This window comes from Octopus sinensis, linkage group LG22 (genome assembly GCF_006345805.1).
Source record: "Octopus sinensis linkage group LG22, ASM634580v1, whole genome shotgun sequence".
NCBI classification, from domain to species: domain Eukaryota; kingdom Metazoa; phylum Mollusca; class Cephalopoda; order Octopoda; family Octopodidae; genus Octopus; species Octopus sinensis.
In genome coordinates this window covers 11,145,897-11,163,396 of record NC_043018.1, presented here as the reverse complement: position 1 = coordinate 11,163,396, position 17,500 = coordinate 11,145,897, and the positions used below count along the sequence as shown (strand labels likewise).

The 17,500-nt window shown below is 35.2% G+C and overlaps 1 protein-coding gene across 2 annotated transcripts in view; it reads left to right on the top strand.

Moving 5' to 3' along the window:
• LOC115223280 (acyl-CoA-binding domain-containing protein 6) overlaps nucleotides 1–3,595 on the top strand; it is a 25,386-nt gene extending 21,791 nt beyond the window's left edge. The window contains exons 6-7 of one of the 2 annotated variants that reach the window (XM_036512329.1): nucleotides 687–710; nucleotides 3,083–3,595. In XM_036512329.1, coding sequence (XP_036368222.1) covers nucleotides 687–710; nucleotides 3,083–3,148 — 90 coding nt within the window. In that variant the 3' untranslated portion in view covers nucleotides 3,149–3,595. Of the gene's footprint in view, nucleotides 1–679; nucleotides 711–3,082 lie in introns of both variants that reach the window. The other variant, XM_029793786.2, reaches the window with a different exon arrangement.
• The last annotated feature ends 13,905 nt before the right edge of the window (nucleotides 3,596–17,500 follow it).

Here is a 17,500-nt window from a genome sequence, read left to right as displayed (position 1 = left end):
CACACAGCCATGTTTGTACCTATATAAATGTGTGCCTGTAAGAAGATTTTTATTTTTCATATCAAATGTTTTCCCTGCCCTCAAAGAAGGTGAAAGTGACCAATAAATTATATTATTTTTTTGTAAATAAATACTTTAGGAGCTTATTTAGGGTTGGAGTGGCTGTGTGGTACCGGGCCGACCAAAGCCTTGAGTGGATTTGGTAGACGGAAACTGAAAGAAGCCCATCGTACATATGTATATATATATGTATGCATGTTTGTGTGTCTGTCTCCCCAACATCGCTTGACAACCGATGCTGGTGTGTTTACGTCCCTGTAACTTCGTGGTCTGGCAAAAAGACCGATAGAATAAGTAATAGGCTTCCAAAGAATGAGCCCTGGGTTCGATTTGCTCAACTAAAAGGCGGTGCTCCAGCATGGCCACAGTCAAATGACTGAAACAAGTAAAAGAGTATATTCAGAAATAAACGTATCACTTTTGGGATTTCATTTTCAGTGAAACCAGAGACCTATCATGAGAAAGAAGGGAGGTTATTCATACAATACTGTTAATGTATTTTTTTGATTTATTCAGTTTGCAAAAATATCAAATTCTTAGATTTTTCTTTACATTTCAGTATTTCATTATTCTATAAATATATAATTGGTTTTCTTTTCTCTAATTCCTTTCTTGTCAGGCAACAGATGGCCAAACACCACTGCATTATGGTATGTGTTGCTTCATGTTCATCATTTTCCAGAATTTTTATGTAATTGTTCAAATTTACAAGTGACAGACAAAATGGCATTGAGAATTTGGTTATATTTCTTTACATTGTGGCGTAAAAGCCTGTCAGTGTCAGATTTATCTATTTCTCCTGTGTTGATAAAATACCCGTATTACTTGAGGGCTGATGATTTAGTTACACTTACTCCCTTTCAAACTTTTAAGGCCTTGTCCCAATATAAAATATTCCTGTTGTTCATATTAATTAATATGAATTGAATGAATGAAATGAAATATTAGGGTATATTGGTCAATGAATGAATTATTAGGGTTAAATTTAAATCATCATACTCATCATTTTCTGCCCATCCTCCAAAGATGTGGATTGGATGGTTTGACAGGATCCAAAAAGCCGGAGGATTTCAAGCACCAATGTCTGTTTTGACATGGTTTCTAGGGCTGGATGCCCTTCCACTTTACTGTGTTTACCATTTTCATTTTTTGGGTGTGTGATTATGGCACTAATGAGGTTGTCAAGTAAATCACAAGACAGAAAAAAGTCTTTCAACTATGATGGGTTGAAGGACGTGGCTTCATGTTAAGCATTGAGAAGCTATGACAGGGATAGGACAGGCACAGGTGTCTTACTGTAGAGGAGATATATGGCCACCCTGCATTAATATAAAAGTGAGAGGGAGTAACTGGAAAGAAGAAAATGATGTTGGCAATCAGGTGTTTGAGCATACTCTCAAGATACAAGAAAGTGAGTTTAAGAGAGAATATGGACAGAGAATCAGGAAGGGTAGGTGAGAGGGGAATGACAGATGAATGTAGTGAACAAATCAAGGTTGGAAGTGTGGTCAGTAGTAAAGATTGTGTAATATTTCATTGTTCCTTTATGGTCTAAGTTCAAATCTTGTTGAGGTAAATTTTCTTTTTCATCTCTCTGGGGTCTGATAAATAAATAAATACCATTGATATATTACATTTGATTATATCAACAAAACTCCTTCCCTATGAATTGATGGACTTGTGTTGAAATTACAAATCATTGTTTAAATTCATCATTGTCATAATTTTTATATCTGTTTTTCTCCATGTATTCATGAGTTGGAAGAAACTTTTCTAGCACAGACAGTGACTCTTCTTCTTTTGAGGTCCAGCTTTCTGAGATCAAATTTCACCATTTCTAACACAATGCCCTGCTGCTTTGTTATATCTCTTTATATTTTGATTCTAAATTCCTCCAAGTTTTACCTTTCATCATCATCATCATTATGGTGGTGAGCTGGCAGAGTTGCTAGCATACCAGACTAAATGCTTCATGGCATTTCATCTGTCTGTACAATTCAAATTCCCCTGAGGCTGACTGCCTTTCATCTCTTTGGGGTTGACGAAATAAGGACCAATTGAACACTGGGGTTGATGTAATCAACTGCTCCTTCTCCACCCAAATTTCAAGCTTTGTGCCTACATTAGAAAGGAATACTAATTAATATTGGTTTCAAATTTTGGCACAAGGCCAGCAATGTCAGGGTAGGGGTGAGTTGATTAACCCTTCAGCATTCAGATTACTGTTAAATGTAGTGCTTATTTCCACATTGTTTTGAATTAATTCATGTATATCTTCAGCTTCAAGATTTCAAATGATGTGATTGTTTTTATGTTTAGAATGACATTGTTGGGTAGGTGTGAGAGGCCAGATCTGGCTAATCTGAACTTAAAACAGGTAAAATACACAAGCCGGATATGGCCGGTTTAAATGCTAAGGGGTTAAATCAATCCCAGTGCTCAACTGGTACTTATTTTGTTGACTCTGAAAGGGATGAAAGGCAAAGTCAACTTCAGTGGAATTTAAACCCAGAACATAAAGACAGACGGATTGCTACTAAGCATTTTGCCCAGCATGCTAACCATTGTTCCAGCTCACACCCTTTGTTTACTATAAATATTAACTGTAGTTTTAATCTTTAGTGCCGCCCCGACTGGCCTCCGTGTCGCTGGCACGTAAAAAGCACCACCCGATCATGGTCGTTGCCAGCCTCGCCTGGCACGTAAAGTGCACCCACTACACTCACAGAGTGGTTGGCGTTAGGAAGAGCATCCAGCTGTAGAAACTTTGCCAGATCACATTGGAGCCTGGTGCAGCCTTCTGGCTCGCCAGTCCTCAGTCAAACTGTCCAACCTATGCCAGCATGGAAAGCGGTCATTAAATGATAATGATGACAGTAATCTCATAAGTTTAAGCTTATAAAGAAAAAGCATAATTATTTAGAGAATTGTAAAACTCATTACTGCTTATGAAATCATTGCTTGTTTGATTATTATTAATGGTTTCTTTCTTCTTCTATTTCTTTTTTGTTCTTTGTTAAAGCTGCTTCTTGTGAATATGAATCGATTGTTCAGAAACTCCTTGAGAACCATGCTGACCCATCCATGAAATGTAACGAAGGGGAAACACCAGCTGATGCAACAGATAACAAACTCATCCTGACTTTGTTGTCTTCAAAAAAGAGCTGAGTCTGGAGGGAGAAAGAGGGTGCACGAGAGAGCGAGAATGCAAGAGAGAGAAAGAGACAGTGTGTGTGAGAGAGAGAGAGTGTAAGGAAGAAAAGGAAAACTTGTAGGAATGGAGAAAGGAAGCAAGGAAGAGGTAAACATGAAACTTGAATCAAGAGAGATGCAGGGGCACTTTTGTTTGTTGTTAATTGTTGTTGGATATTGAACACAGGCAGCATTTACTTTTAAACAAGGGCAATGTTAAAGATCCTGCCTTGTGATAATGTGACGGACAGGAATGTAAAACTCTGAGTAACAGTTTTTGTAATTATATAATATATATTATATATATATATATATATATATATATATATAATATATATATTATACATATATATGTATATGTATGTATATGTATGTATATGTATATATATATGTATATGTATATATATGTATGTATATATGTTATATATATGTATGTATATGTAATATATGTATGTATATGTATATATGTATGTATATATATATGTGTGTATATATGTATGGATATATACATATGTGTATATATGTATGTATATATATATGTGTGTATATATATATATATGTGTATATATATATATATGTATATATATTATATATATATATATATATAATATATATATATGTATATATATGTATATATATATATATATATATATATATATATATATATATGTGTGTATATATATATATATATAATATGCATATGTGTTATATATATATATATATATGCATATGTGTATATATATATATATATATATATATATCATATGTGTATATATATATATGTATGTATATATATATATGCATATGTGTATATATATATGTATATATATATGCCTATGTGTGTATATATGTATGTATATTAATTCTTTTGTGTTTCAAACAGATGGCTGTGGCTATGCTGGAACACCATCATGATTTTTCACCCTTTATTTTTGTACACTCTCCACACTCCTTTCATGGTTCCTCTCTTCTGACTAATGCAATTCCATCAAAATTGTCAATGGCTCATCTGGTGTATGATGGAATTTGATATAACTGGGGTACTTATGTGTACTTATGACTTTCACTTGTGCTTTTTTGCCATGGGCGCTTGTAAGTATTTCATTTATTTCTTATCGTATTCTCTACTGAAGAGAGAAAAATCCATGGGATTAATCCCGAAATTGATTCAATATAGAGATAACGAATTAAAAAAAAAAATTCTGTGAGCTTGCCTTCCTCGATTTCTGCACGACGTGTATTCATAGTGAATGTATATTATAAATGTGGTGATTGACGATTTAAAGTCTATTCTCAGCATATTGGCATAGAAATCTTTTTTCTTTTGCCCTTGTTTATAATTATATATATATATACATATAGATATGTCTATAAATATATATATATATATATATCTGTATGTGTGTCTGTGTTCATCACCCCATCCCTGCTTGGTAATGGGTGTTGGTGTGTTTGTGTGCCTGTAACACAGCAGTTCGGCAAAAGAGTACCTATAGAATATGTACCAGGCTTGAAAATAAACACAACTAAAATTCTTCAAGGCAGTGCCCCAGCATGACCACAGTCTGGCCACTGAAAGAAGTAAAGGAATAACAGTAAGAATCCTCCAAAATGATGTCAAGCTGTTTTTATATATAACTTGATATAAAACCAAACATACACACACATTCTAAGTTTTAGCCTATTTTTAAGGGGTAGCAACACAATGTTTACTGATTGGCGGTGGGGATTTCCTCTCATATATATATATATATATATATGTATATATATATATATATATATATATATATATAGTATATATATGTATATATATATATGTATATATGTATAATATATATGTATATATATATATATATGTATATATATGTATATATATATATGTATATATGTGTATTATATATATATATATAGATATATGTGATATATATATATATTATATGTGTATATATATAATATATATATATGTGTTATATATATATATATATGTGTATATATAGATATATATATATATATTGTGTATATATATATATATATATATATATATGTGTATATCTATATATATATATATATGTATATATATATATATATATGTATATATATATATATATATATGTATATATATATATATATATGTATATATATATATATATATAGATATATATATATGTATATATATATATATGTATATATATATATATATATATGTATATATATATATGTATATATATTATATATATATATATAAATATTTGTTATTTAAAAAAAGTATATCTATCTATATATATACACACACATATATATATTTTAAATGAACTATAGATATATATAAATATTTGTTATTTAAATAAACTATACATATATATAAATATTTAAATATTTGTTATTTAAAGAAATATATATATTTAAATATTTATTATTTAAATAAACTATATATATGTATATTTAAATATTTATTATTTAAATAAACTATATATATATATATTTAAATATTTATTATTTAAATAAACTATATATATATTTAAATATTTATTATTTAAATAAACTATATATATATATATATTTAAATATTTATTATTTAAATAAACTACATATTTATTTGCATGTATATATGTATATAAATAAAAAATAAAATATATATATAGTTTATTGTGTGTGTATATATATATTTAAACAGCAGTGCATCAGCATGGCCACAGCTCTGAGCTGAGACTAGAAATATATATATATATATATATATATATTGTTAATTTAAGAAATGGCAACTGAAGGTTTACTGTTGGAAGTAAAATAAAATTTATTATTCAACCAGTGTTGTATAACAATTTATGCAACTAGCTTATTCAACTGGTTGAATATACCAGTAGACAAAACTTAAGGTTCCACTGTCATCCAAGTTGTGAGCTATGAATTTTCTGTTTCTGCGTGTGTGTGTGTGAGGATGTGCACGTTTGGGTATTCATGCAGTTAATTAAGGTGTTATTTTGTGTCTCTCTTCTGTAAAGGGACTTGTGTACAATTGAAATTCGTCTGCCATCTTCTCAAGAGAATGAGAAAGAGCAAAGCTAGCACACGGAAAAGTATCCTGGTTTCTTTAACACAGTGTAAATACAAAAAAAATATCACACGCATGAAAAGCACCCAGCCTTTCCTTTGTAAGTGTCATTGTGTTGCTCCTACTGATTGTAACTATTATTGAAGGCCAGGTCCAGTAATTTACTCGTTTGCTCTTGTCATCCACTTTTAATTGCTGTACACTTGTGAAACGATATGGCTTCAATTTTAGACTTTCCTACACCTGTTGGCATATGATCTCCTGCTCATATGAGGCTGTTGCACTAATTTACATATTGACTTCTTAAAGGACTTTGAGTAATCCTTTGTTTTAAGTCTTGAATAACTTTCAGCATTCAAACTGTAGGGTGTCTTTGTTTCGGGGCATTGTGCACTGACCCTGTAGCACACCACTTCTTAACCAACATTTGTATCGTTCCTTTTTCCTGTGAGCCTTTACAAAAATTTCACACATTTTGCTTAACAGAACCTGTTCTCACATACACTTTCACAATCTCCACTCTTTTCACTGCTGAGTACATCATCTTGCAGAAAAGACTAGAGATGTTCACTCACTCACTGCAATCTTACTATCGATTAATGTGGTGAGAATACAGTGAGAATAACGTAACAAACAGTCAAGTAGTGTGCCATCTTTGTTCAGCAGTTACAAGCAGTCAAAATGACACTTGCAAACGAGAAGCTCAGTGCTTTTTTATGTAAGTTTATTTCTGTACTAGCAGTATCGCCCGGCGTTGCTTGGGTTTGTTTCGACCCTTTAGAATTGGAATTTTTGAAAAGTAAAAATTTTGCATTATGTAGCTTGATATTCTCTTTAAGTGAACATTTTTCTGGTTGAAATACACTGAAAAATAGCGACACAGCAGTAAAAAAATCGTAAAAAATAGGGATTTTCATAGAAAAAAAAGCACCTTTTTGATGTAAATAATTTTTGGTGTTAACATGGTCCGATTTGAATTTTTTCTTCTATGGAAGGAAGAGTAAGCCTTCTTCTATCATACTCTGAATTTTGGTCAACTTGCGCCACAGGGTCTCGGAGGAGATAGTGTTAGTTGAAAGCTACCAGCACCTGCCATACACAGACAACTTCAGCTTTATATATAGAGAGATTTACACTGTACTACAGAACCTGGGATACTTTATTGTGTGCCATTCTATATATAATGATTTGTAAAAAATTTTTCACTGTACTAACTTTGTTTCTTCTTTTGGGATTATGGGAAATGCAAAAAAAAACAAAAAAAAAACAATAAATGGAATATCATTTTGTGTTCAAGACAATTTGTCAGCGTTGCTGTGCTCAAAACACTTGGTTGCTGCAGTTATTAATCAGCCATTTCTTGTTCATTGTAAGCTAACTGTTTGAACCTGCAAGGTGCAGGCATGGCTATGCAGCTAAGAAGCTTACTTTCCAATCATGTGGTCTGAAGTTCAGTCCCACTACATGGCACCTTGGGCTTCTGTATCCTCAAGCCAACCAATGCCTTGCAAGTGGATTTGGCAGACGGAAACTGAAAGAAGGCCTTTGTATAAATATATATGTGTGTGTGTGTGTGTGCGTGTTTGTACCCTTGTCTAGTCATCACATGATGTTGTGGACTGGCATCACTGTCATACAAGCAATGTTGTTCATTTCTTGTCTTCTGTGAGAAATGTGTCTGGCAATGAGGAATTATTAGAGACAGGTGAGGATTGGTAACAGGAAAGTCATGTGGTCATATAAAATCTGCTTCAATGAATTCCATCTGACCCATGTAAGCATGGAGAAGAGGATGTTATGTAGATGATTTCATTTGACCATACCCTTAGAAGAAAAAGCCGGTGGTCACATGATTTGGTGTTTATGGCTTGCTAATTAGCAGAAACGTTATTTTTCAGTCATAAACCCACAACTATGTGGCTGCCTGCGTTTCCTACCAGGGTCAGAGACAGTGTACTTGCAAGTTCAAAGGGTTAAGCATGTCGACTTTACTAAAATAAACTAGTCCAGCCTTATATTTTGCTCTGCTCCTTGAATCTTTTGAGCTCAAGTCTGTTTTAAAATGTAAGCATAAAAATGTACTTTTTAGATAAACTAAATATGAAAAGAAAGAAAAAGAGAACAGATTCAAATAATAGTTTAAAATTAGATCTAATATTTGTCTTTTGTTGTTTTTTTTTTAATTAAAACAAATAAAATTGAAGCTTTAAAAATGTTATTTTTGTTTTCTTTGTTTTTTTCCTTATATTTTTAACAAAAATACGATTGAAATTTTCCTAACTGGGGAGGGCATGGGAGGATTAACTAAGCTCTTTATAAATGGTTTTATTTGTTGAATGTTGTCAATGGTTTTCTAGTTTTTGAAAAGAAAAGAATGCGTGGTCTACTTATTATTTTTGTACTCTTTTTAAAAGAAAAAAAACTTTCACATTTTCTTTGCTAATTATTTTAGATTAAAATACCTGATTGAAATTTTCATAATTTTTCTTTCTTTCGTAAGCAATAAATTTGACCAAATATTTAAAGTCCTGAATGTTGGCTTTTGTGTTTGTTTATTTTTGTTGTTTTTATTTTTCTACTGGTTAAAAAGATAAACTTGTTCCCCAGAAACTTAGTTCATATTTTACCTGGAACAAGATGAATAAGAAAAAAATGTTTTCAGTCAGAATTAATTAAAGTTCATATAGTGCCATTTAACCCTTTTGTTATTCACCTTTAGTCGAGCAAATTGACCCAGGACTTACTCTTTGTAAGCCTAGTACTTATTCTATCGATCTCTTTTGCTGAACCACTAAGTTACAAGGACATAAACACACCAGCACCGGTTGTCAAGCGATGTTGGGGGAACAAACACACACATATATATATATATATATATATACAACAGGTTTCTTTCAGTTTCTGTCTACCAAATCCACTCACAAGGCTTTGGTTGGCCTGAGGCTATAGTAGAAGACACTTGCCCAAGGTGCCATGCAGTGGGACTGAACTCGGAACCATGTGGTTGGTAAGCAAGCTACTTACCACACAGCCACTCCAGGGCCTATGTTACCATATTTTTGATGAAATTCACTGCCTTTGTTTCAATTAATTTTGAAAATAACGAAGAATTTAGTAAAATAACTTTGTCATTTGCTGTTTGAAATAAGCGGCTTCCATGCCAGTGGCACTTAAAAGGCTCCATTCGAGCATGATCGTTACCAGCGTTGCCTTAAAGAGCACCATCTGAGCGTGATCGTTGCCGGAGTGGCTACCTGGCCTCCGTGCCAGTGGCACGTAAAAGACACCATTTGAGCGTGATCGTTACCAACGTCACCTGTGCTGGTGGCATGTGTAAAAAGATTCAAGCAAGGTCACTGCCAGTACCGCCTGACTGGCCCCTGTGTTGGTGGCACGTAAAAGCACCCACTACACTCTCAGAGTGGTTGGCATTAGGAAGGGCATCCTGCTTTAGAAACTCTGCCAGATCAAGACTGGAGCCTGGTGCTGCCATCTGGTTTGCCAGCCCTCAGTCATTCATCCAACCCATGCTAGCATGGAAAGAGGACGTTAAACAATGATGATGATGAACTTTTGAAGGAAGATTTTAATTAGGATCACTTTAAAACAAGAAGTATGTAACATAGAACCAGGAGTGGCTGTGTGGTAAGTAGCTTGCTTCAGCCCAATGGGAAAGTAACTTTTTTATACCATGTTCAAAGAATCCTATTTCATTTCCTGAAAAATGTCGGTTAGGCTATTTTCAACTTCCTCCCTATTTCTGAATGTTTTGCCTCATATAAAATGTTCCAGTGATAGAAATCCGTAGAGTTTGTTTTGAAGAGTGTGGACGTGCATTTTCATGCTGGAGAAAAGCACCTTTTCTGATTACCAAAGCTGGCCATTTTCATTGTAAGTTTTCATTTAGACGATCAAGTTGTTAACAATAGACATCTGCATTGATTGTCCTTCCATATTCCAGTAGCTCATAATGGATGATACCTTTCATGTTCCACAAAACACAGAGCAAGGACTTTTGTGGATGGAGTTCTGGTTTTGGCATTGGCAGTGGCCTCTCGTTACATGATAACCATTGTCGTTTTCGTTTTCTGTTGTGATGCAAAACTCATTTTTCATCACCTATAACAATATGCTACAGCAATGACAGGTTGTTATTCCTGGCTAGCAAACTGCTGCAGATGGTTCAGTTCTCAAGCGTAAGTTCATCATCATCATCGTTTAATGTCCGTTTTCCATGCTAGCATGGGTTGGACGGTTCGACCAGGGTCTGGGAAGCCAGGAGGCTGCACCAGGCTCCAGTCTGATCTGGCAGTGTTTCTACAGCTGGATGCCCTTCCTAACGCCAACCACTCCATGAGTGTAGTGGGGGCTTTTTACGTGTCACTGGCACAGGTGCCAGGGGAGGCTGGCAGCAGCCACAATTGGTTGGTGCTTTTTACGTGCCACCAGCACGGAAGCCAGTCAAAGCAGCTCTGGCATCGGCCACGTTCAGATGGTGCTTTTTACGTGCCACTGGCACGGAAGCCAGTCAAAGCAGCTCTGGCATCGGCCACGTTCATGTGGAATCCAAATTCCCTCTTTGCATGTTCTCCCAATTTACTTGAGATGTTCATGGATAGTTGAACACGACACATTAAATTTTCGCGCCAAATCTCTGGTGCTTTGAAATGGATCTGATACAACAGTCTCATTCAATAGGTTGTCATTCAAGGTGGGTCAGCTGCACACTTATATACATAGTTATGACGGGTTGCTGAAAAGTTCCTGCCTTTAACAGTATCACAAAGGGCCTAGTTGGAGATCTAACCTTCCAAGTTCTTTTACAGGGCTTAGAAAAACTGAATCACCGCTGCAATAAGTGTGAGAATTTGAGAGGGGATTCAGTATGACAAAGCCTTTTGATCTTGTAGATAATTGTTTCAGCTGATAAGCATTGAGCAGAAAGGCTACGTAACTGAATTTGTAGAGTATCAGATAGACAATGACAGCAACTTTTTTTTACAATGGTCTACTTCACACACACACATACAGTGTACCCCCATTTATTCGGCATTCAATCTTTTTTTAGATACAAGTACACTGTATCTTGTATCTCTTATTCCTGCTTTCAATAAAAGCTTGCTAAACTAGTATAGCGACATCTATTATATTTCACACATACACACTCTCTTTCCCTCTCTTGCTGTATTTCTCTCTCAGCAACACCAACCTCTCATTGTAGTTAAAGTATATATATATATATATATATGGTAGTGTTGGCTATGGCCTAGTGACCCGTATTGTAAAGCAGGTAGTTCATGATGGAGTCATACCCAATGACTGGCGTAGAAGCACCTTAGTCAACTGTTACAATGGTAAAGGTGATGCTTTAGACAGAAATAACTACAGGGGTATCAAACTGCTGGATCAGGTGATGAAGGTTACGGAGTGGATCATAACCCAAATAATTAGGGAGAGAGTCCGCTTAGATGAGATGCAGTTTGGTTTTGTACCAGGTAGAAGCATCACTGATGCTATATTCCTGTTACGGCAACTGCAGGAGAAATACCTAGCCAAAGATAAACCCCTATATTTGGCTTTTGTGGACTTAGAGAAAGCCTTTGACAAGGTCCACCAATCCCTTATCTGGTGGATGATGTGAAAACTGGCGATTGACAAATGGTTGATAAGGGCTGTACAGGTCCCATACAGATATAATAGTAATAACAGTAATAACGTTTAGTAAATGTTGCTTACTGCAAGTTATGGATGATTCTTTTATGACTTCATTGCTTTCAGGTTTAGCTTAAGGTATTTTCGCACCCGACATCACAAAATACGTCTGAATAAACATTGCCAGATAGCAAATAGAGACTCGGACATTGCTTAGAAAATAATTTTCATTTTTAACCTCGTACATAGTACGCACTAGGGATTTTGACCTTTAAATTTTTTGGGGAAAATGCGGATTATACTCGAGGATTTACGGTATTGGGAATATAAATTTGGTAGTAATTTACTAAACTCAAGAATACTTGTAGCATAGTCACATTATTCGGCGTGGGCATATTTTTTTTATCGCAGTTGATCTGGATGGAAGCGATTTCCGTCCGTTTTTATCTCTTATCTGGCCCAAGTATTTAATTTTATCTTATCTTTTCGAATACCCTCTTTATGTGTTCTACATGTTCATGTGATTCGCTTTTTAGTAGGATGTCGTCTAAACAGGCGATAGCAAAATCACAGTCATCCAGCATTGTATTCATTACTTGCTGAAATATAGAAGGGGTCACTTTTGCACTGAAGGGAAGCCACTTAAATTTAAAGAAGTCACGGTGTGTATTAATGGTTAATAAGTTTGAGCATTCTTCTTCTACTTGAATTTGTAGATATGCCTCCGAGAGGTCTAATTTTGAGAAGAATTTCCCTCCATTTTAGTTTGGACTTGGCAACGGGAAGTTATGTGAGATTAAGCAATCATTCAACCCCGTTGAAAAATCTCCACAAACTCTCAGCATATTTTTCTTTTTTACATAGACCCTAGGTGCTGCCCAATCTGAGTGGTCCGACTTCTCGATTATTCCAAGGCTTTCAAGTTCCTTATTTACCTGTTCTAGTGCCGTGAACAGTACATTCCGTTTTGGCTTAAATACGGGTGTCGCACTTTACTTTACTATAATTTTTGCCTTCGTTTTCGTGCAGCAGCCCAGTTCGTCCAAGAAAACATCTGTTATTTTCCATTTTAGTCTCTCCGGGACCTTCGACTGAACCGACTGTATTTTCACACAAAACACTTATGGGCGCATTCCACAATTTAAACAGTTCCATTCATTCTGTGCCGAATAGATTTACTGAATTTTTTAACACGTTTATTTTTGCCGTTTTCATTTGGTCACGAAATGTCACGTTACACACAAATCAAACATGTTAAACTGATGGGGATTTAGTGTTGAGATGTGGCTTTTTGCCACCTTTGAAGACGGTAATACTAGCGAACAGTGATCCCGGTACGCGCACTCGCGCATCCGCGCTAGCTAGTCGTAAGTAGTCGATCCTACAACGACTTTTTAACCCTAACTCTAACCCTAAACCTAATTTTTTAACCCTAACCTTAGTTTGTTTATAAAAATAATTTATTTACTTAGTTTAAAAAATTATTTACTTTGTTCGAAAAATATTATTTCATTTTCTTTGATATGTATTCACCCTTAAAATACAAATATACGCCCAAGTCGTACCTTTGTAGACATTGAGAGAATCCCCTAGCAGATAGAGCTTGCAGAGGAAAGTTCGCTTAAAGTTATTGTGGAGGATCATCGACCCAATTGTTACATATGTGGAGTAACAGGTCATATGAGGACACAATGCCCCAAGCATGAACATACACAGAGTGAGAAGGTAGCGGGAAAAGACCAATGGAGAAGGAAAAAAAAATTGAAACAAAGAAAGACAGAGAGGACAAAAGAGATGCAAAATGGGTCAGAGACACAAGAGAGGAAGAAAAGTCTAAGGAAGACAGAATGAAAGCAGCAAAGGAGGTGAGTGATGGGTTTGTCAGCTCCAAAAAGAGAAAGAAGGTAAAGTCAAAGGAATATTGCAGGAACCAGAAACGGAGAGGATGCCCCCAAAAGGTAGAGAGCCGTCTAAACTCGAGCATACGCATATAGTCCAGACAGAACCAAAAGAGTAAGAATATGAATATAAATGTAAGGGATTCTTAATCTACTACATAAAGAGTGTGGAGGTGGAAAGGTTTGATAAGGGTGAAGCTGCCCAGGGAGGAATTCAAAGAGTGTCAAAGATGTGTTCTGTTGAAAGACGTGAGATCCGAGGTGTTCATGGATTCTTATCGGGAACAGAGGACAGTGATTGACGGGTCGGTGTGGAACATGCAGAGTTTGAAAATTTTATAGAAATGATATTAAACGTAATATGAACATTATAACAAAATGATGAAGATGAAAATGTGAACTTTTTGTTTTGGAAAAAAAAAGGAGGAAAAACTGTCCAAAATCATGTCTAAATGTAAATATCACGTAACACACAAATTCACCAACAAAATACAATCTTTTACCATGCGCTACTTTTATAGATTAACTTAATTTTGGCTTACCAATATGCTTACCAATGTAACCACTCGACTTCGGAAGTCAAGTGGACATTGCACCTCATTTATCATTATTCATAATTTCATTCGGTTTTTTTTTCCTCCTTGCTCGATTTCCTTTTTGTACTTTTATTTCCCTGATTTTATGTTTTGTATTGTCTTATGTATTGTATAAATCTCTATATTTAGCCCCTTGTGTGTAATAATTAAAAAAACAACGAAATATCACGTAACACACAAATTCACCAACAAAATACAATCTTTTACCAATAACACCATGCGCTACTTTTATAGATTAACTTAATTTTGGCTTACCAATATGCTTCCATGATTCTTCATTCAGAATGGTAAAATCACTTCCAGTATCCAACTACATTTTTACTCTTATATTTTCAATTTTCCCATTTACGAATTTCCTCTCTCACATTACCATTTTCTTTCGATGGCATCTTGTTGATTCTATTTTCTGAAAATTTACCTGTTTCACTTGGAAGCAATTTTTATGTTCAATTTTCTCTGTTCGTGTCTTAAAATTTACAATTCTTTCACACTTTTCTGACACTTGTAGTTAGGTTACAGCTTGGCTTTGTTCCAGCTTGGCAAGAATTCTTGTTCGTACTTCTGCATCCTTTTCTGCAATTAGTCCCGAGTAAATATCAGACACTTGAATATAATTGGCGTTAATTCGTCCAGTTTTAACTTTCCGAATTCTCTGTTAACTCTACCAGAATATGTGATGTAGTCCTCCTCGTTGTTCCTTTCTAGGTTCAAACATTTCCAGCATGTATTGAACAACGAATTTTTCTCGCTAAAAAGTTTACACAGTGTTTATTGTATTTTTAAAGTTTATGTCAGAAGGTTTTTTCAGGAGTACGTAATTGCTGTAACGCTCATGTTCTCCTTGCTGTTAGTGTTGTTAGGGTTAGACACATTTTCATATCGTCGTGCCAGTCTTTGGCCTTTTTGTAGTTTGAAAGCACATAAATAATGTCGTGGATCTTACCACGACTTGCAAATCTGGTACCACAGGCAGATTGTTCAATTCTTAACACGTTTTGTCAAGACTTCTCTAACACCACGTCTCGACTCTGCCGCAGATAGCATGAAAAAGAGGGAATATTTCCTTCTCACTCACCGACGTGACGTCATCTCTCCCTCCTTTCGGTTTTCCTTCCACCACGCGCCTCCCCCTGATCTGAAGATCACTGCTCTCCTGTTCTGCCTCGTAGTCGTCCATCTACCTGCGAGAGGGGGCGACGTTCCCTTAAAGGTCATGGGGCCGCCTTTCTCCTCCTCTTCGTCATAGGAAGAGCTAATCACCCATTGAATATCCAGGACGTCAAGGCGGCGAGCTGGCAGAAACGTTAGCACGCCGGGCGAAATGCTTAACAGTAATTTGTCTGCCGCTACGTTCTGAGTTCAAATTCCGCAGAGGTCGACTTTGCCTTTCATTCTTTCGGGGTCGATTAAATAAGTACCAGTTACTCACTGGAGTCGATATAATCGACTTAATCCGTTTGTTTGTCCTACCTGTTTAGCCCCTTGTGGGTAGTAAAGAAATAGGTATTTCGTCTGCCTTATGTTCTGAGTTCAAATTCCACTGAGGTTGACTTTATCTTTCATCCTTTCGGGGTCGATAAATTAAGTACCAATTGTGTGCTGGGTCTATCTAATCGACTGGCCCCTTCCCCAAAATTACAGGCCTTGTGCATAGAGTAGAAAGGAATATCCTGGTCGTGACGCAGCATTCCATCATGTATGTATGTGTGTGTGTGTGTGTGTATGTGTATGTTTGTGTGTCTGTGTTTGTCCCCCCAACATTGCTTGACAACCGATGCTAGTGTGTTTATGCCCCGGTAACTTAGCAGTTCGGCAAGAGAGACCAATAGAATAAGTTACCAGGGCGTAAGAATAAGTCCTGAGGTCGATTTGCTCGACTAAAGGCGGTGCTCCAGCATGGCCGTAGTCAAATGACTGAAACAAATAAAAGAATAAAAGAAAAAAGAATATGAAACCATATCTCACATACAAGAATACACATAATTAAGATACATTGTTAATTAAAATACTCATCAATTAATTTAAAAGTGATGTTTAACCAAATCTTCAGGAGAAAAATGATACTCAAGAAACTATCAGTGATTTAATAAAGTAATTATATAATGATGTTTATTGGTTATGAAACAGCTGTTGAGCACAAATGATGAGCTATATGTGAAATTTATGCTTTTCTGCTTTTTATTCTTAATATGTTGCTCTTAAAGATTGTTCTAGCCAATTGTGGATACATAGGCAAGTTTGTTCCATCTTCATTTACTGCATTATAATAATATATTGGAGTTTAAAGATGTGTTATTATTTGAGCTGTTAATTACCATGGATAAGATTTTGATATTTATACATCAATTCTTTATATATAAATGAAAACATTTATTTTATCCTATTAACTGATAAATAGTTAATTATTTAATGTTTTATGGTGAGAAATATAGCTGTGATTAAGAAGTTCACTTTGCTACTTTGTCATAGGTTGCATTCTATTGAACAGCATCTTGGGAAAGTATCTTTTTGCTTCTTCCATAGCCTCAAACCAACTGATTCTTAAGTAAGCCAAAACTTTTATTCCTTCTTTAAATTGAGCCCTAGCAGCAGCTCTTGTATACACATATGAATAGTAACTTATTCTTTCGGGATTTTGAAACTTTAAATTGCCTGACTTGGAAATGACAGGTCTCTAAGCCCAAGTGGTAAATTAGAACCCTTTTATGCTCCCACTCACCCACCCTTAAACCACTTCCTTTGTCTCCTGCAATCTCAATATTACCCCATACCACCTTGTTTTCTTCTGAACATGCCTTTTACTGTCACTCTTTCCTGTATAGCCTCTCATTCTAGTAATGGCAGCCCCTGCTACTAATGTTTGTCTACCAATATTTCCACCCCCATATACCTCTGACCTTGTTCCTGACACAATGCAATCAATTTTAGTGAAGGTGTGTGACTTCATAGTTAGTGTATTCAGCTCACAATTGTAACGTAGAAATTTTAATTCTATTATTCTGTAAAATAATATTTAATTAGTTTAAATGTACACAAATGCATAAAAATAA